The sequence below is a fragment of the Malaclemys terrapin genome, chromosome 1 (genome assembly GCF_027887155.1).
Source record: "Malaclemys terrapin pileata isolate rMalTer1 chromosome 1, rMalTer1.hap1, whole genome shotgun sequence".
Classification (NCBI taxonomy): Eukaryota; Metazoa; Chordata; order Testudines; family Emydidae; genus Malaclemys; species Malaclemys terrapin.
The window spans coordinates 345,528,762-345,543,346 of NC_071505.1; the positions used below are offsets into that span (position 1 = coordinate 345,528,762).

Here is a 14,585-nt window from a genome sequence, read left to right on the forward strand (position 1 = left end):
CTAGCACTTTACCCAGCAACCCACCCCTGCACCGCTGGGAAGCAGGATCACCCCCTCACTTTACACTACAGTGGTCCAGCTCTGACACTGGAGCACAAACGCTTCCTACATCAACAGACGGGTTTTTCCATCCATGTAGCTACTCCACCCCGCCGGGAGGTGGTAAGTAGCTCAGTGGAAGAATTCTTCCCTCGTCCTAGCCGCGTCTACACAGGGGCTTAGGTTGACCTAACTCCATTGCACAGCACCACAGTTAGGTTATCTAATTTTTAAGCATAGACCTGGCCTGAGACACACAAAGGTTAAGAGACGTGCCTAACAGCCACAGCAAATCAGTAGCAAAGTCAGGCGTAGACCCCCCCAAAGTCCCCCAATGCCCAGCCTGGGTTTATTTCACCTTATTTTTGGGTTTTCTGACCAGCCTATCACTGGAGCCAGAGAACCCGCCAAGCAAAACCTTCAGGGACTCGGGAGAGCTGGATTCAAATCCCAGGTGCGCGCAGCCTCCTGGCCTGACCTGGGGTGAATCACACAGCTGCTCCATGCCTCAGTTGCCCCCACCCCGTCTTTCTGCCCCCCGTTGTCCCTAGTAAATCCTTCGAGGCAGGGCCTGTCTCGGGCGGCACCCAGTACCTTGGGGCCCTTATCTTCATTGAGGCTGGCTCTAGGCACTAGTCACAATTATACCAACTCCCACTGCCCAAGAGAGATATGCAACTGGACTGCCCGATGTGTAGTTGTGGGGTCCAACAGCCATGCTTGGATGCTGGTGTCCATTATACAAATAGCTCCACACAGGGGTATATATATATATACACACCCACCCACCCACACACACATAACAAGGAGTCTGGTGGCACTTTAAAGACTAACAGATTTATGCACTCTATGCATCTGAAGAAGTGAGGTTTTTACCCACGAAAGCTTATGCCCAAATAAATCTGTTAGTCTTTAAGGTGCCACCAGACTCCTTGTTGTTTTTGTAGATACAGACTAACACGGCTACCCCGATACTTGACACACACACAAATACACACTTATGGCCTCTAACTTTCTCAGCTCTCTGGGGCTGTCTGCTCTGTACAGCGCCTAGCACACGGGGGCTCTGATCCATGACGGGGGCGGAGCACAGGGGGATTGGCAGAGCACGCTGCAGGATCTGGTGACAGCAGAAGATCTAACCGCCCGCCCCCCTCCTCACCCCCAAGCCAGGAGACCGGGTGAGCTTTGTGTGCCAGAAGGGACAGGAACCTCCCCGGGGGTGAGGGGGTTTACTCCAGATCTGCATCCTGCCTCCCTCCCCCTCTGATCGGGGCAAGCCGCGGCCTGCGGAACCCCAGCGCCCTGGGCTCAGCTGGGCCGGAGAGGGAAGTCAGGGCCCGCCGCCGGTCCTTACGCTGCACGTACAGCCCGGGGCAGAGACAGGCCCCCCTCGCCCCGGCCCATTGCACCCGGCTTGTCTCCGGCACAGGCCAGGGGGGTTTTGTGGCTGATCCCCCCCCCCCCCGCGCCCATCCCCGTGGCGCCCGGGCGGAGGACTCACAGCACGCAGAGGGCGTAGGCGCCCGAGACGCTCTCGCTGTCCCGCACCAAGAAGCTGCCGTCTCGCCCGGCTCTGGCCAGCAGCTCCTCCGCCGCCGCTCGGCTCAGGTCCCGGTGGTACCAGAGCGGTGCCGGGCTGGCGGCCCCCGGGCTGGCGCCGCTCCCCCCGCCGCACGCCATGCCCCTCCCCGGGGCCGGCTCAGCCCAGGGGGGGCCCCGAGCTCAGCTTTCCAAAGGATGCAAAAAACAAACCCGACGAAGCAAAGTCCAGCTCGCTCCAGCGCCCCCCAAAGCGCCCCCGAGTCGGAGCTCCCGGGGCAATGGGGCTCGGGGCTAACATCCCCCCGGGCAGGGAGCAGCCGCTGCCTTCCAGGCGCGCAGCGGGGCCGGGCGCATCGCGGGCGGTGTCCGGGGCCCCCGGGCCGCAGCTGGGGTCCGGCTGCGGGGAGCCCAGGCCGAGGGGGCTCGCCCCGCCGCCTCCTTTGCCCGCGTCTTCTCTGCCGCCGCCCCGCGCGGGGGAGAAAGTTTCCTCCTGCGGAACAAAAGGAGGAGAAGTTGCGAGGGGCTGCGCACGGGTTCCCTCTTCCTCCAGGAAGCCCCCTGCACCAGCGCGCCAGCGACTCTGCGGAGCAAAGGGCGAGGGTTTTCCAACATCACCGAGGGGGGGCCAGGCTCCCGGGACAATGGGACATTCAGGGCTGCGGGCAGAAGCCACAGGGGGGGGGGGAGTTGCTCCTGAGCAAACAGCCGCGCGGTTTTTTCTCCCTTCCCAAAAAAGGAGAAGGGAGGGAGCAGCCCGGGGTTTGCTTCTCCTCCGCGCCGGGGAGCCCGGCTGCAAAGTTCTGCTGGCGCCTGGGACCTCCCTCGCCGTTCACGCCCCCTTGCTGCTAAGCGTCGGTCCGGCCGCTCTCTTCCCCCTTTGCAGGCTGGGCCATGGCAAGTCCCAGCTCTGCCGGCGCGGCTCACCTTCCCCGTGCGGCTCCTGCAGGCAGGGGCTGGCTCAGAGCCGCGCGCTCTCTTCCTGCGAAATGCAGTCCCTCTCCGCCCTTCGGAGCATGCCTGCGGAGGGAGAGGGCAAACAGAACCACCCAGGCCGAAAAATGTAGCTAGTGGCATCATAAGTAATGAATAAACTTCCTCATGCAGCCTTGCATGACAACTGGTGGCTGCTCTTAAAGGGACAGTGCCTGGGTCGCCGGTTCTTTTACTGGGGGGGTTATACAAATGGTTTAAGGGATACTAACCAGCTCTATTGGGCATAAGCTTTGGTGGGTAAAAATCCCACTTCTTCAGATGCATGGAGTGAAAAATGACAGATACAAGCGTACATATATAAACAGGCTTCAAAGAGAAACTTCAGAGCCACCATTTATTTGCAAACTTAACACCATTACATTTGCGCATGAATAGGGACTGGGTGTGGCCAGCTCACTACAAAACCGATTGTCCCTCTCTTGGTATTGACACCTCCTCATCAATTATTGGGAGTGGACCACATCCACCCTGACTAAATTGGCCTTGTCAACACTGGTTCTCCACTTGTGAGGTAACTCCCTTCTCTTCATGTGTCAGTATATTTATGTCTGTATCTGTAATTTTCACTCCATGCATCTGAAGAAGCGGGTTATTTAGCCACAAAAGTTTATATCCAAATAAATCTGTTAGTCTTTAAGGTGCCACCGGACTCCTTGTTGTTTTTGTGGATACAGATTAACACAGCTACCCCCTGGTACTTTATGTTTTAGCACAGATCTAGGAGCTCTGTGTAAGCCCCAAAGCTGGTCTCTCTCACCAACAGAAATTGGTCCAATAACATGTGTCAGTATATTTATGTCTGTATCTGTAATTTTCACTCCATGCATCTGAAGAAGCGGGTTATTTAGCCACAAAAGTTTATATCCAAATAAATCTGTTAGTCTTTAAGGTGCCACCAGACTCTTTGTTGTTTTTGTAGATACAGACTAACACGGCTACCCCCTGATACTGGTCCAATAACAGATATTACCTCCCCCGCCTTATCTCCGTTGTAGCACTGGTCATCTTCCATCAGGAGGGATCCCATTTAAAGGGTTCTCTATGCAGCTGCCACCTCTGGGGCGATTGCAGCTGCAGCTTATCATCAGGGATCCTAGTTTTCCGTGATAAAAAACATTCTGTGATTTAAAAAAAAACCATAAAAATCCGCGTTTTTCCATGATGAAAACGAACGCTGAATTTAGTAGAATCCCATTTATCTGAGCCCCCATTATCCAGCTCTCTGTATTAACAGAACCACCAGCTGCCCAGGTCTGACAGTGCCAGGGCTGGGGCGATCAGCCCCCACGTGCCTGGGGCTTGGACCATTACAGCTGGTGGTTCTGTTAATACAGAGAGCCGGATACTGGAGGCTTGGATAAATGGGGTTCTACTCCATATGTTTTTATCTTTTCACAAAATGGAAAAACTAAAAATTCTCTGTAAAAACTCAAACTCTGGGTTTTTCCATAGCAAACAGATTTCTAGGATCCCTACTTATCACCCACCAGCCGCTGCTTGCAGGACCTTGGGTAAATCACTTAAGCTCTGTCCTTTCATTTCTCCTCTATAAAAGGAAGATAATAGTTCTGGCTTGTCTAGTTAGATTGCAAACTCTTCATAATAGGAACTGTCTTGTACTATATGTTTGTAGAGTACACCACTAGCACAATGGGGCCCTGATCTTGGTTAGAGGCACAAGATGCTGCTAAATAAATAATCTTACTTCATATTTGTTTAGTGCTGACACCGCGCTCGTCACTGTACAAGAGAACTTGGCAGGAAATGGGTTATTTCCTCCCATGAAAAATGTTGATGAAATTTTAGAAATTGTGCTCCCTGAAATTCTTCTTTCCAAATTCCTCAGGATTTTGTTGAAAAGCCCAAAAACCAGCAAATGAAAATAATTTTTTTTTAAATGGCTAGTTGAGCAAACATTTGTGGGTTTACTAAACATTTTTGCTCCAGTGTCTGAAATCTTTCAGTTTTATCAAAAAACGACCAACCAAAAAAAAAGTGTTTTTTTTTTCCCAACAAAAAACAATCCCCACAATTTTTTTTTGTCAAAACCAAACATTTCATGGCGAAGTTTCCATGTGGAGAAAACAGTTATTTTTCTTGGAAAAAATGGTTAGAGCAGAGGTGGGCAAACTACAGCCCGTGGCCCACATCTGGCCCGTTGGACCCTCCTGCCCGGCCCGGGAGGCTAGCCCCTGGCCCTTCCCCTGCAGTAGCAGTGAATGAGGCCAGGTCTACACTGTACATGTAGCTGTGTAATTAAAAATAATAATTATTAATTAATGGAGATATCCCATCTCCTAGAACTGGAAGGGACCTTAAAAAGGTCATTGAGTCCAGCCCCCTGCCTTCACTAGCAGGACCAAGTACTGATTTTGCCCCAGATCCCTAAATGGCCCCCTCAAGGCTTGAACTCACAACCCTGGGTTTAGCAGGCCAATGCTCAAACCACTGAGCTATCCCTCCCTGTGTGGGGCAGGGGTCTGATCCCTGACCTGATCCCTAGTGTAGACACAGTTATACTGGCAAAGCTGCACTTTTGCCTCTGTAGATTGTTTTGTATGGGGGGGTTGGGGAGGGCTGGACTAATCTCTATCCTCATTAGCTTTGCCAGTATAAGCCGCGTCCACACTAGGGGTACGTCTACGCTGCCGTCCGGAGGTGTGACTGCGTGTACACATACCCGAGCTAGCGTGGATCTAGCTTAGCGTGTGCCCAGGCCACTCAAGCAGGTACCCAGGCCCTGGGCGGGCAGGGCTGGCTCAGGCTACGGCAGCGTCACTGCCAGTGTTACTGCTGTGCTGGGAGCTAGCTAGATCAAAGCTGGCTGGGGGGAGTCTCCACGTGCTGCAGTCACGTCTCTGAGTGCCGGACAGCCCCACCTTAGCAGTGCAGCGGGCCAGCCCGCCCACACCAGCAATGCACGCCCACGCATGGCTTGAAGCGCAGGGTGCGCTGCCCCAGCCTCTGCCGGGCGCTGACCGAGGGCTGAGTGCAGGTCTCCTGCCCGGCCGTGCAGGGCACCACCCTGGCCTACTGCAGACAGTGTCCGTGGGGAGCTGGGTGGCGAAGGGATCTGAGGCCGCCTAAGAGCCCTGACTTGTATCTCTTCATGTCCTCTAGCCACGTCCCCGGGGACAGCAGCCTGTGCCCAGCCTTGCAGCATGTAAATGAAGGCCTGGGAGAAAGAGGAAGGCAGAATTTCACAAGCCGCAGCTGCAGGGAGCACTCGAGCGAATCCCCGCTCGGCCGGGGGAGCTGCACAGAAGATTTTAGATGCCAGCTCCAGCCTAAGACCGAGCTAGGCAGCTGCAGCACTGCCGATCTCCTCGCGGGAAAAGGAAGTGGGGTCACTGCGACTTCCTCCGGGCTTTCCGCCTCCCTGGGGCCAAGCGGGGCAGGGGCGTCAACCATGGCTTGGGAAACACGTGTGAGAGCTTGCCAGAGAGAGGCGCTCCCAGGAGGCAGAGGGAGGAATGGACGCTCCAATAACAAACCAGCGTGGGCCTCCCCAGAGCGACCCTACAATAACGAACCGGTGCATAGAGTCGGGACCGTTCTTGGGGCACCCAGGACTGAGGGTCACCTGGCTACCCCCTGCCCCTAGTGAGAGGTCGCTTGCCCATGGTGGCCGGGTGTCAGCTCCCGAACACCACCGGCCTGTCAGCCACTCAAGCGCTCTCCTCTGGGCTAGGCCAGCCCTGGCTTCGCCTTGCAGGTTAACACTGGGTGCACCCCAGGCCCCGAATCCCTTTGGATCGTTCCCCTGTGATAGCCAGCCCCTGGCACTGGCTCCTCACAGAAATCCCGCCTCTCCTGCCCCCCAAGGAGCAGTGCACCCCCCAGTTAATCACCGCTCCTGTAAACCGCACAGCACCTGTCAGCAAACAAAGGAAGGTTTGTTTAAGCAAATATAGAGATTCTACTGGAAACAAGCAAGAGCCCTGGAAACAAATGGTTCCCAGACAAAACAAAATCCTGAAACACGACCCTGGGCCTACACTTATCGCTAGTTCCCCTGCCTAGTTAATACAGTAGGTTTCCCCCTCACGGTTCAGTCTGTTGCGGAGCCGGCTGGCTTCACAGGAGCCAGGATCCAATTTTTCATGAGAACACTCCCGCCCCTCAAGAGGTCTCCATCCTTCATGAAAGGATCGGGACCACCCGCCGTGTTCTAGTGGAACAGCCTTTGGTCTCTGTTCCTAGGCAGGAAGATCCCCTGTCTCTTGTGATGTCCCATTTTCACCTCCAAGTGGTGCTGAAGGTTTGCAGTTTTCTTTGAGGGTTTCCATTGATAATCTTGGGATGGAGCAAGGCTGGACAACAGAGCCCTGGCATTACATCCCCGTCTTGACTCCCTGCAGCTGGAATGGGCCATCACAGAAACACACTATCCCCTGGTGATGAACTTCTACTCCACATCCATACAGTGCACTGTCAGTATCAACACATTCTTCCTTCAATATTACCCGGACATACATCTCGCATTGATCATGAGTCTTGATAAGTCAGGAGCTTTCTCTAGATACCTTATATGTTACTCTTTCTGGGCACGTACCCTGCAAGACGGGTGTTTGGTGCACTCAGTTTGTCGGGTGTGAGGTGGGAGTTGTTTGCAAAGAACAAGGAGCCGCTGTGTCACCACAGCCCAGTGCTCATTCCAGGAAACCCCACAATACTTGTCCCAGAGTGACCCTACAATAACACACCAATATGTGCAGCCCAGTGCTGATCAAGAGCAACCCTACAAAAACAAACTAGTGTGCACAGGCCCCGACCAACCTTACCATAACAAACCACTGAGTGAAGCCCCCAAACTTCCACAAGACCCTACAATAATAAACTAGTGTGTACATGTCCAGAGTGACCCTACACACCAGCAAGCTCAGAAGAAGGAAAAATGTTTCCGTGAAGACTTTGATTTCAGAATCACTGGGACATTCTATACCTTGAGGGAACGTTCTGTAACCCCCTTAGTCTTCATTTTCATATCATCATGATCTTACTGCATGCTGTCAGGACTGAATCCCCACTCTGTCACTCCGAGTGCAGAAGGTGGGGGCCCGCAAGGATTTTAAAAATTAATACTGGCCACTCCAGGCTGGTATTACACTCCCAAGGTTACAGCTTTTCTCTGACCTTGGCTTGGTAAACGCTGCCACCACCCAAATGCAAAAACACCCTTGGACCCAGGAAGGTGCACTTGGGAATTCCTCCCTATGGGATACCCTCAAGCCCTTTCACCCCACTCCCCCCTTCAGGGGAGAGCTGAGAACGAAAACAAAGGAAATTAGCTGTCACCACCAGCTAATGAAACAACATATGCACGAACCTCTTAGGACACCAAAAATCCAATCCTGTTCTTAAAAAATGTAAATTTTATTAAGAACAAAAAGGAAGAAAAAACATCTGGAACTTAGGCTTTTGCTGGATTTTAAAAGAGCAATTCCAAAAATTAAGTACCAAGTGTCACGGAGTGTGGGGGAGTCAGAGCCCGGCATCCCTCTTCCTGAGATTCACCGTGACTCTCAGCAAGCCAGTAAAATGGAAGGTTTATTGGACAATAGGAACACAGTCTACAGCAGAGCTTGTAGGTACAACCAGGACCCCTCATTCAAGTCCTGAGGGATTCAGGGAGCTTAGACTCCAGCTTGGAGTTCCCTGCGTTACACCACCCAGCTCAAACAGGAAACTAAAACCAAAACCCTCCAGCAGCCTTCTCCCCCTTCCCCTCTGCCCTCCTCTCCTTTGTTCAGTCTCCTGGGCAGAAGGTGTCATTTCTCCCAACCCCCCTCCTGGCTCAGGTTACAGCTCAGGTATCTCCCTACAAGGGCAGTCCCCAATCCCCAGTGTAACTCCCCTGCTCCATCATACCAAGAATAGCTTTCTTGGGGTGCAGCTTAAAGGTTACTAGCAAACAAAAGCACCTGGGGGTTAGCACAGAGGAGATCCACAAGCCAAATTAAAGAAATAAACCTGATTGCATCTATTTAAACATTCCTTGTCCCAGTGAGTCCTTCTAGGTATGGAAGATGAATTTTCATACCTGGTTCAAGCCTTACACAGCATTGCTGCTCGTGTCGCCTTCTCTGGAGAACCACCGAAAAAGGGAAAGTTTCTTTCCCAATTTTAAAAAGTTCTACCTTCCCTTTGGCTCTTTTGGTCAGGTGCCCACTCCTTTTCGTCACCTGGGGGACTTGTTAACCCTTTACAGGTAAAGCAAGCAGAGAACAGCCACCAAGAGGGATTTTACAGCTACTGGCTGGCTGGGTGTCCAGGGAGCTACTCCTCCCTCCATCATTTATCACACATGCCTTGTAAGGTATCAGGGGAAAGGTTATGATCTGCTGAAAGTCATTTCTCTATCCATGTATGTGTATCACTAATGCATATGAAGTTATGAGAATTGTGTCAAATGGTTGTCACTAAAACATGCTGTAAGTTGGGGAATCAGCTGGATATTAGTTCCCCAGAGGCAACAGCAAGGAAAGTAACCAATGCCCAGGTGGGGTGTCAAACAACCCATCAACAGCCATTGTCCAGCAATGGAGCTACAATGCAATGACTCACCTGCATGAGGACACACCAGGGGAATTGCTCAACCTTGCCTGGAGAGACTCAGTAATGCTCACATGACTCTGAAGGGGCGGGGAGAGGCAAAGCCAAGGGGGAGGAAAGGACATGATAAAAGGGAGAGACGTTTGCCATGCTCTTCCTCTCTCTTCCACCTCCATCTACAGACACCACCACCAAGCGACTGAAGCGCTGATTAAAGGGGAGAGCCTGGCTGAAGAGCAACCAGCCAGCCTGTGGTGAGAAGCATCTAAGTGTGTAAGGGCATTGAAAGTGTTAAGATCAGCTTAGAATGTGTTTTGCTTTTATTTCATTTGACCAAATCTGACTTGTTGTGCTTTGACTTATAATCACTTAAAATTCATCTTTACAGTTAATGAATCTGTTTGTTTAGTCTACCTGAAGCAGTGCGTTTGGTTTGAAGCTTGTCAGAGACTCCCCTGGGGATAACAAGCCTGGTACATATCAATTTCTTTGTTAAATTGACGGACTCATTTAAGCTTGCAGCGTCCAGCGGGCATAACTGGACACTGCAAGACGGAGGTTCCTAGGGTTGTGTCTGGGACCAGAGATATTGGCTAGTGTCATTCGGTTGCACAATCCAAGGAGCAGCTTACATGCCGGAGGCTGTGTGTGAACAGCCCAGGAGTGGGGGTTCTCACAGCAGAGCAGGGTAATGCTGGCTCCCCGAGTCAAGGATTGGAGTGACCTAGCAGATCACCGGTCCAGATAGCACCAGGGGAACGTCACAATCACTGCACTGTGCGGTGGTGTCACACTGTTCCCTTGCGCTCCCTGTCGATCTCTCTGGGGCACTTCTTGTCTTATCCTTAGACTGTCACCTTTTTGGCCAGAGACCCCCTTTTTGTTCTGTGTCTGTACAACTCCTGGCAGACTGGGGGCCTGGTCCGCGGCGGGGGTTTGGAGCTGCTGCAGGAACACAACTAGCATTACAATAGCTGCGAAGGGGTGGGAGCCCTACAGGCTCCATTGCTTGCCCTGCCCGGGGGTGCTGCATTGCTTTTCTACAGCTCCGTGTCAAGAACCAGCCTCTCCTGTGGTGTTAAGTCAAACGCCCCCCAGCAGTCTAAGGCCTGGTCTCTACTCTGCAGTTAGGCGACAGCGGTAGGTTGGTTGGCGGTGTGAAAAAACCACCCCCCTGGCCGCTGGAGCTCTGCCGACCTCACTCCCGGGCGAGGCCCAGCTGGGGGAACAGAGGAACGCTCCGTCGAGGTTCCTACAGTGCTGGGAAGACCTGTCCATGGGGGTGGGCTGCGGCTCTGGTACAGGGTTCTCCCGGCACAGATACGGCGATCGCGCTACGCCCCGTACTGCAGACACACCCTACGTCTGTCACATGACCACAGTTCCCTTCCTCACCCCGATTTGTGATTGCGTCAAACAACATCGGGCTGTTCGACGAAGCCGGCTTGCCATAAAAGCTCGTGTCCTAGCGTTAGTGACGCTCCTGATGCGGCCTGGAGAAGCACCGTCAGCTCTGAGCAACACATGGAAACGGGGAGCTGGAGAGCATGATTGAGGGGAGCTCAGAAGCGCTAACCAGTGACCCGTGGGCACCGAGGAAGGCTGCAGAGCCCTGGCCTGACGTTCTGGATCTCGCCGTCTTTGTCAGCTGCCCCACGTCAGGTCACAGGACAAGATCAGAAATGAGGCGATTCAAAGCAAACTCCTCAACCACCTCCGTCGGCAGCTCTCTTGCTATAGACATTGTCAGGCTGGAAGACCAGCGGACCCCGAGGTGTGTTTGCCAAGGCCACTAGGTGGCTGGTGAGCACGTGGTCACCAAATGCTTTGGTGGAACGACCAGATTGCCAGTGATGGACATAAACTGCCCAGCCAGCCCGATCAGCGTTCAGACCCAGCCAGCGATTGATCCAGGATCCCTCTGCAAGGAGCCCCCGCACCTTCGGGGTTTGCCACGATGATGGTGAAACCAGCCACAGATGCCGAGCTTGGCTGTGACACGGCAAAGGCAGTGGTTTCACCCGGTGGCCGCAGGGGACCCCTGGGACCTGCAGACGATGGCTAAGATTTTCAAAGGGATCCACAACCCCCATACGAAATTTTGCAGGGGTCCACACTGAAAAAAGGTTGAAAATGGCTGGGCAAAGGGACAGGAGAACCCAGCCCATGGGACATACCCAGGAAGAGGAGGAATTAGTTAGGGAGGCACAGCAGGGGGGTGATGAGGATGGAGTGAAGATGTGGAACAGGGGCTTGGACTAGCCGGGGAACCTTCCTGACAGGCAGCTGTGGAATGGTCTCTCCAGGACAGGGCAGAGGCCCCATTGCTTGGGCCACAGACTGGTGACAGCCCAGGCCAGTTACAACAGAGACCTTGGCTGTCTGCATGGGGTGTGGCCGGTGACACCCACTGCTGCTCACTGCAGGCGCCATGCTGTGCTGGCGGGGTGGCATGACCCAGGTTAGCAGCAGAGGCTCACTGATGCAGCCGGCTCCGCGGAGTGGACGGATCTTTGTTCCCCGCTGCACAGGGCACCCCTGACCCATCCCCTCCTCCTGGTGCCCAGGCCTCCGCTCACCCTCCTGCAGCTGGCTGGAGAATTAGCTGAGCGAGCAAAGCTGGGGAGCCGAAGGCAGCATCGCTCAGAGACTCAGCCTGCAGGCCCCACTGCATGGACAGCGCAGGCTGATCCTCGGGCCTTCTCGCTGGGCGCATCCTCTCGGGCCTGATCCAAGCTCCTCCTGCTGCATGGCCTAGGGAGCCTGAGAAGGGCTCACCCCCGTGCCACTGAAGGCCCCATTCCTCTGGGATGAGTGGCCCAGCCCACAAGCCTCTTGCATGACTCACCTCGACTACTGCCTGTGGGATGCTCTGGATTCATGGCTGACGGATGCACATGGACACAGCGCCACCTCTTGGTCTCACAGGGGAGCCTGGGCAGCACCTGAGGGTCTGCTCAGGGTCGGTGGGCTGGGGCTGCGCTCTCCTGCAGGGTGGGGATGGGTCAGGGGCCCCAGCTGTATGGTGGGACCTGCTCCCTTTACCCAGCATAGCCAGGGCCGGGCTGGAGATAGGGATGAGGCAGGAAAGGAGCCTTGGAATGAAGAGAGCTGGAGCAAGGGATGCCCGTCCCTCACCCATCCCCACTGGTCCTGCTCGCTGAGGAAGCCAGTCAGCTCCAGTAACTGGAGATGAGTCCCTGTGAAGGTTGCACAGGGCAGGGAGGATGCTTTGAACAATATGCCAAGGCCCCTGGGGTGAATGAGGGCAGCCGGGCTGGGGGCAGGATGCCAGGCCCAGAGAGGTGGGGTGAGGGCAATGGAACGTACAGGGAGAGCCTGGCAGGTGACTTGTGCTGAGCAGAAGGGTCAGTGGGCAGGAGCCAACCTCAGCCTCACTAGTGGATCAATAGAGGCCCACTGTGACCAGCTCATCTGACTCTCCGGCTCATGCCGGCCAGGGCGCATCCCGGAGTAACTCCTGTCTGAGCGAGACCAGAGCGCCTGGGAAACCAGCCCAGCAGGATTTAAAACAGCACTAGGGATAGAGAATCCCCCATGCACCTCAGAAAGTGTTTCTAATTGTTAATTACTCTCACCCTTAAACACTGACCCCTTAATTCCAGGCAGACTTTATCCAGCAGTAGGAACACACGGGAGTCTCCTTTGAGCTTGACTACAGGCAGAGCTGAGACCCAAACCGGCAGGGGGAAGAGCGGTGGGGGCAGGAGAGGATGCTAGTACTACACACCTGCATTCCACTGTCTGTTTTCTCAGAGATCTGTAACTCTCCGAGTTTCTCAGGCCTTGTCTACCCCAGGAACTAGTGAGCAGGGCTGCTCCTGGACAGCTGTGGGGACAAGGCCTGAGAGCAAAGGCCCTTTGCAGAGCCCACGGGCTGCTTGTTGTAACTGGCCCAGGGGCAGAGCTGGAAGAAGGGGCACTAAGGACAGAGCAGGGCCTAGGGAATGGGACCCCATAGGCCAGCTGCCCAAGAAGGGGCATTAGACAGGGAGCCTGCAGCCCACACCTGAGCAGCCAGAACCCAGAGCAACACTGGGAGCCACGGGACGTGGCAGCACCAGGGCCTGCAAGGTTGTGCCCAGTATCAGAGCCTTGGGACTGGCCACAGGGGACCCACCCAGCACTTGGACAGCTGCAGACAGTAGCATTGCTGGGCCTGGTGCCCGTGCACCCTTCCACATGCCAGCTCCCAGGAGTCTCCCCAGGGCTTTGTGCTCCTCCCTGCCAGCAGCTCCCCCCCCCCCAGTTATGTCCCTTCCCTCCCCAGTGCCCTCAGCCAGCGCTAACTCAGCATCACTCATTCCAGCTGCGGGAAACCAGGTTCTTGGTAGCCAGCCCCTGCTCATCATTGCTAGTTCAGCTGAGACCATGGCTTACTGCTGCCAGGTCCTCTCTACTGCCCCATAGCAGTAACTACACTGCTCCCACCCCACCTGAGTGCTGGAGTCATGCCCACCATAGCCCCTGGCATAGTCAGCACAAGGTCAACATTGCCCTCTCCCCCAGGGGCAGTGGCTGAGTGAAGCCAAGGGGAGAAGCTCTCCTAGCTGTGGGGTAGCAGCATCCCTAAAGCCCCACAGCTGTACCGAGGGGAGGGGGGCTGTGCTGCTGCAGGTGAAGACAAGCCCTAAAAGCATCCTTCAGGCCCAGGGAAAGCTGGAGGTAAGTAGTTCATACCAGTCGTGTGGCTAACATGGGACTGGGCGCTGCCTCTTCCCACAGAGGGTCCCCATGCAGGCTACATAGCCCGGGTGCAGGACAGAACATCTGCCAACATGGAGTTTTGTCAAGATCTGTCTTGGCACAGCTTCTGTTAGCAAGGGTTGAGGGTACGAAGCTCTGATCAGAGCTACCCCCCTCCTGCCGTAGCTCCTTGGTAAAGAGCCAGCCCTTTTGACATTTTGAGTCAAGGCTTTGCTTTCATCCCCCTGCAGATGAAGCACAAGCCGTGCTTCCACTGAGCAAGGGCTGAGCTGGGCTATTGCCCATCCTTAGTCACTGCATGGGACTCTGAACAGCTCAGCTGGTGTTCAGTGACCAGACCTGTCCCTCCCCAATGCCCAGTTGATGGGTGTAGCATTGTACCTGGCTGATGTGGCAGGAGAGCGGTGGGTGGGGACGTGAGTGAGGGGAGCGAGTTCCCAGCACCAGGCAGGAGAGGATGCTGCAGCTGTCTGCATCACCCCGACCCTGCTCTGTAGGCAAAGCATTCCAAGCCCCATGGGCGGGGGGGGGGTGGGAGAAGGCAGGCTAGCAGAGGCTGGAGCCAGGCCCATATGCAGTGATCACGCTCTACCCCACAGCCACTGGACAAAGGTACCCACCTGCCAGGCAACCTGAGAGCCCTGAGGAGTCTCTGGCTGGGCCCACTTCTAGCTTTGGGGACTGAGCCGAAGGACGTTTCGATCAAGAAGGAGACAGGCACAGAG

The 14,585-nt window shown here is 54.8% G+C and overlaps 1 protein-coding gene across 1 annotated transcript in view; it reads right to left on the bottom strand.

The window, feature by feature from the left end:
* INPPL1 (inositol polyphosphate phosphatase like 1) overlaps positions 1-2,663 on the bottom strand; it is a 70,620-nt gene extending 67,957 nt beyond the window's left edge. Inside the window, exon 1 of the mRNA XM_054015925.1 lies at positions 1,544-2,663. Within this exon, the coding sequence (XP_053871900.1) occupies positions 1,544-1,722 (179 nt within the window). The 5' untranslated portion in view covers positions 1,723-2,663. The remainder of the gene's footprint in view (positions 1-1,543) is intronic.
* Between the last annotated feature and the right edge of the window lie 11,922 nt (positions 2,664-14,585).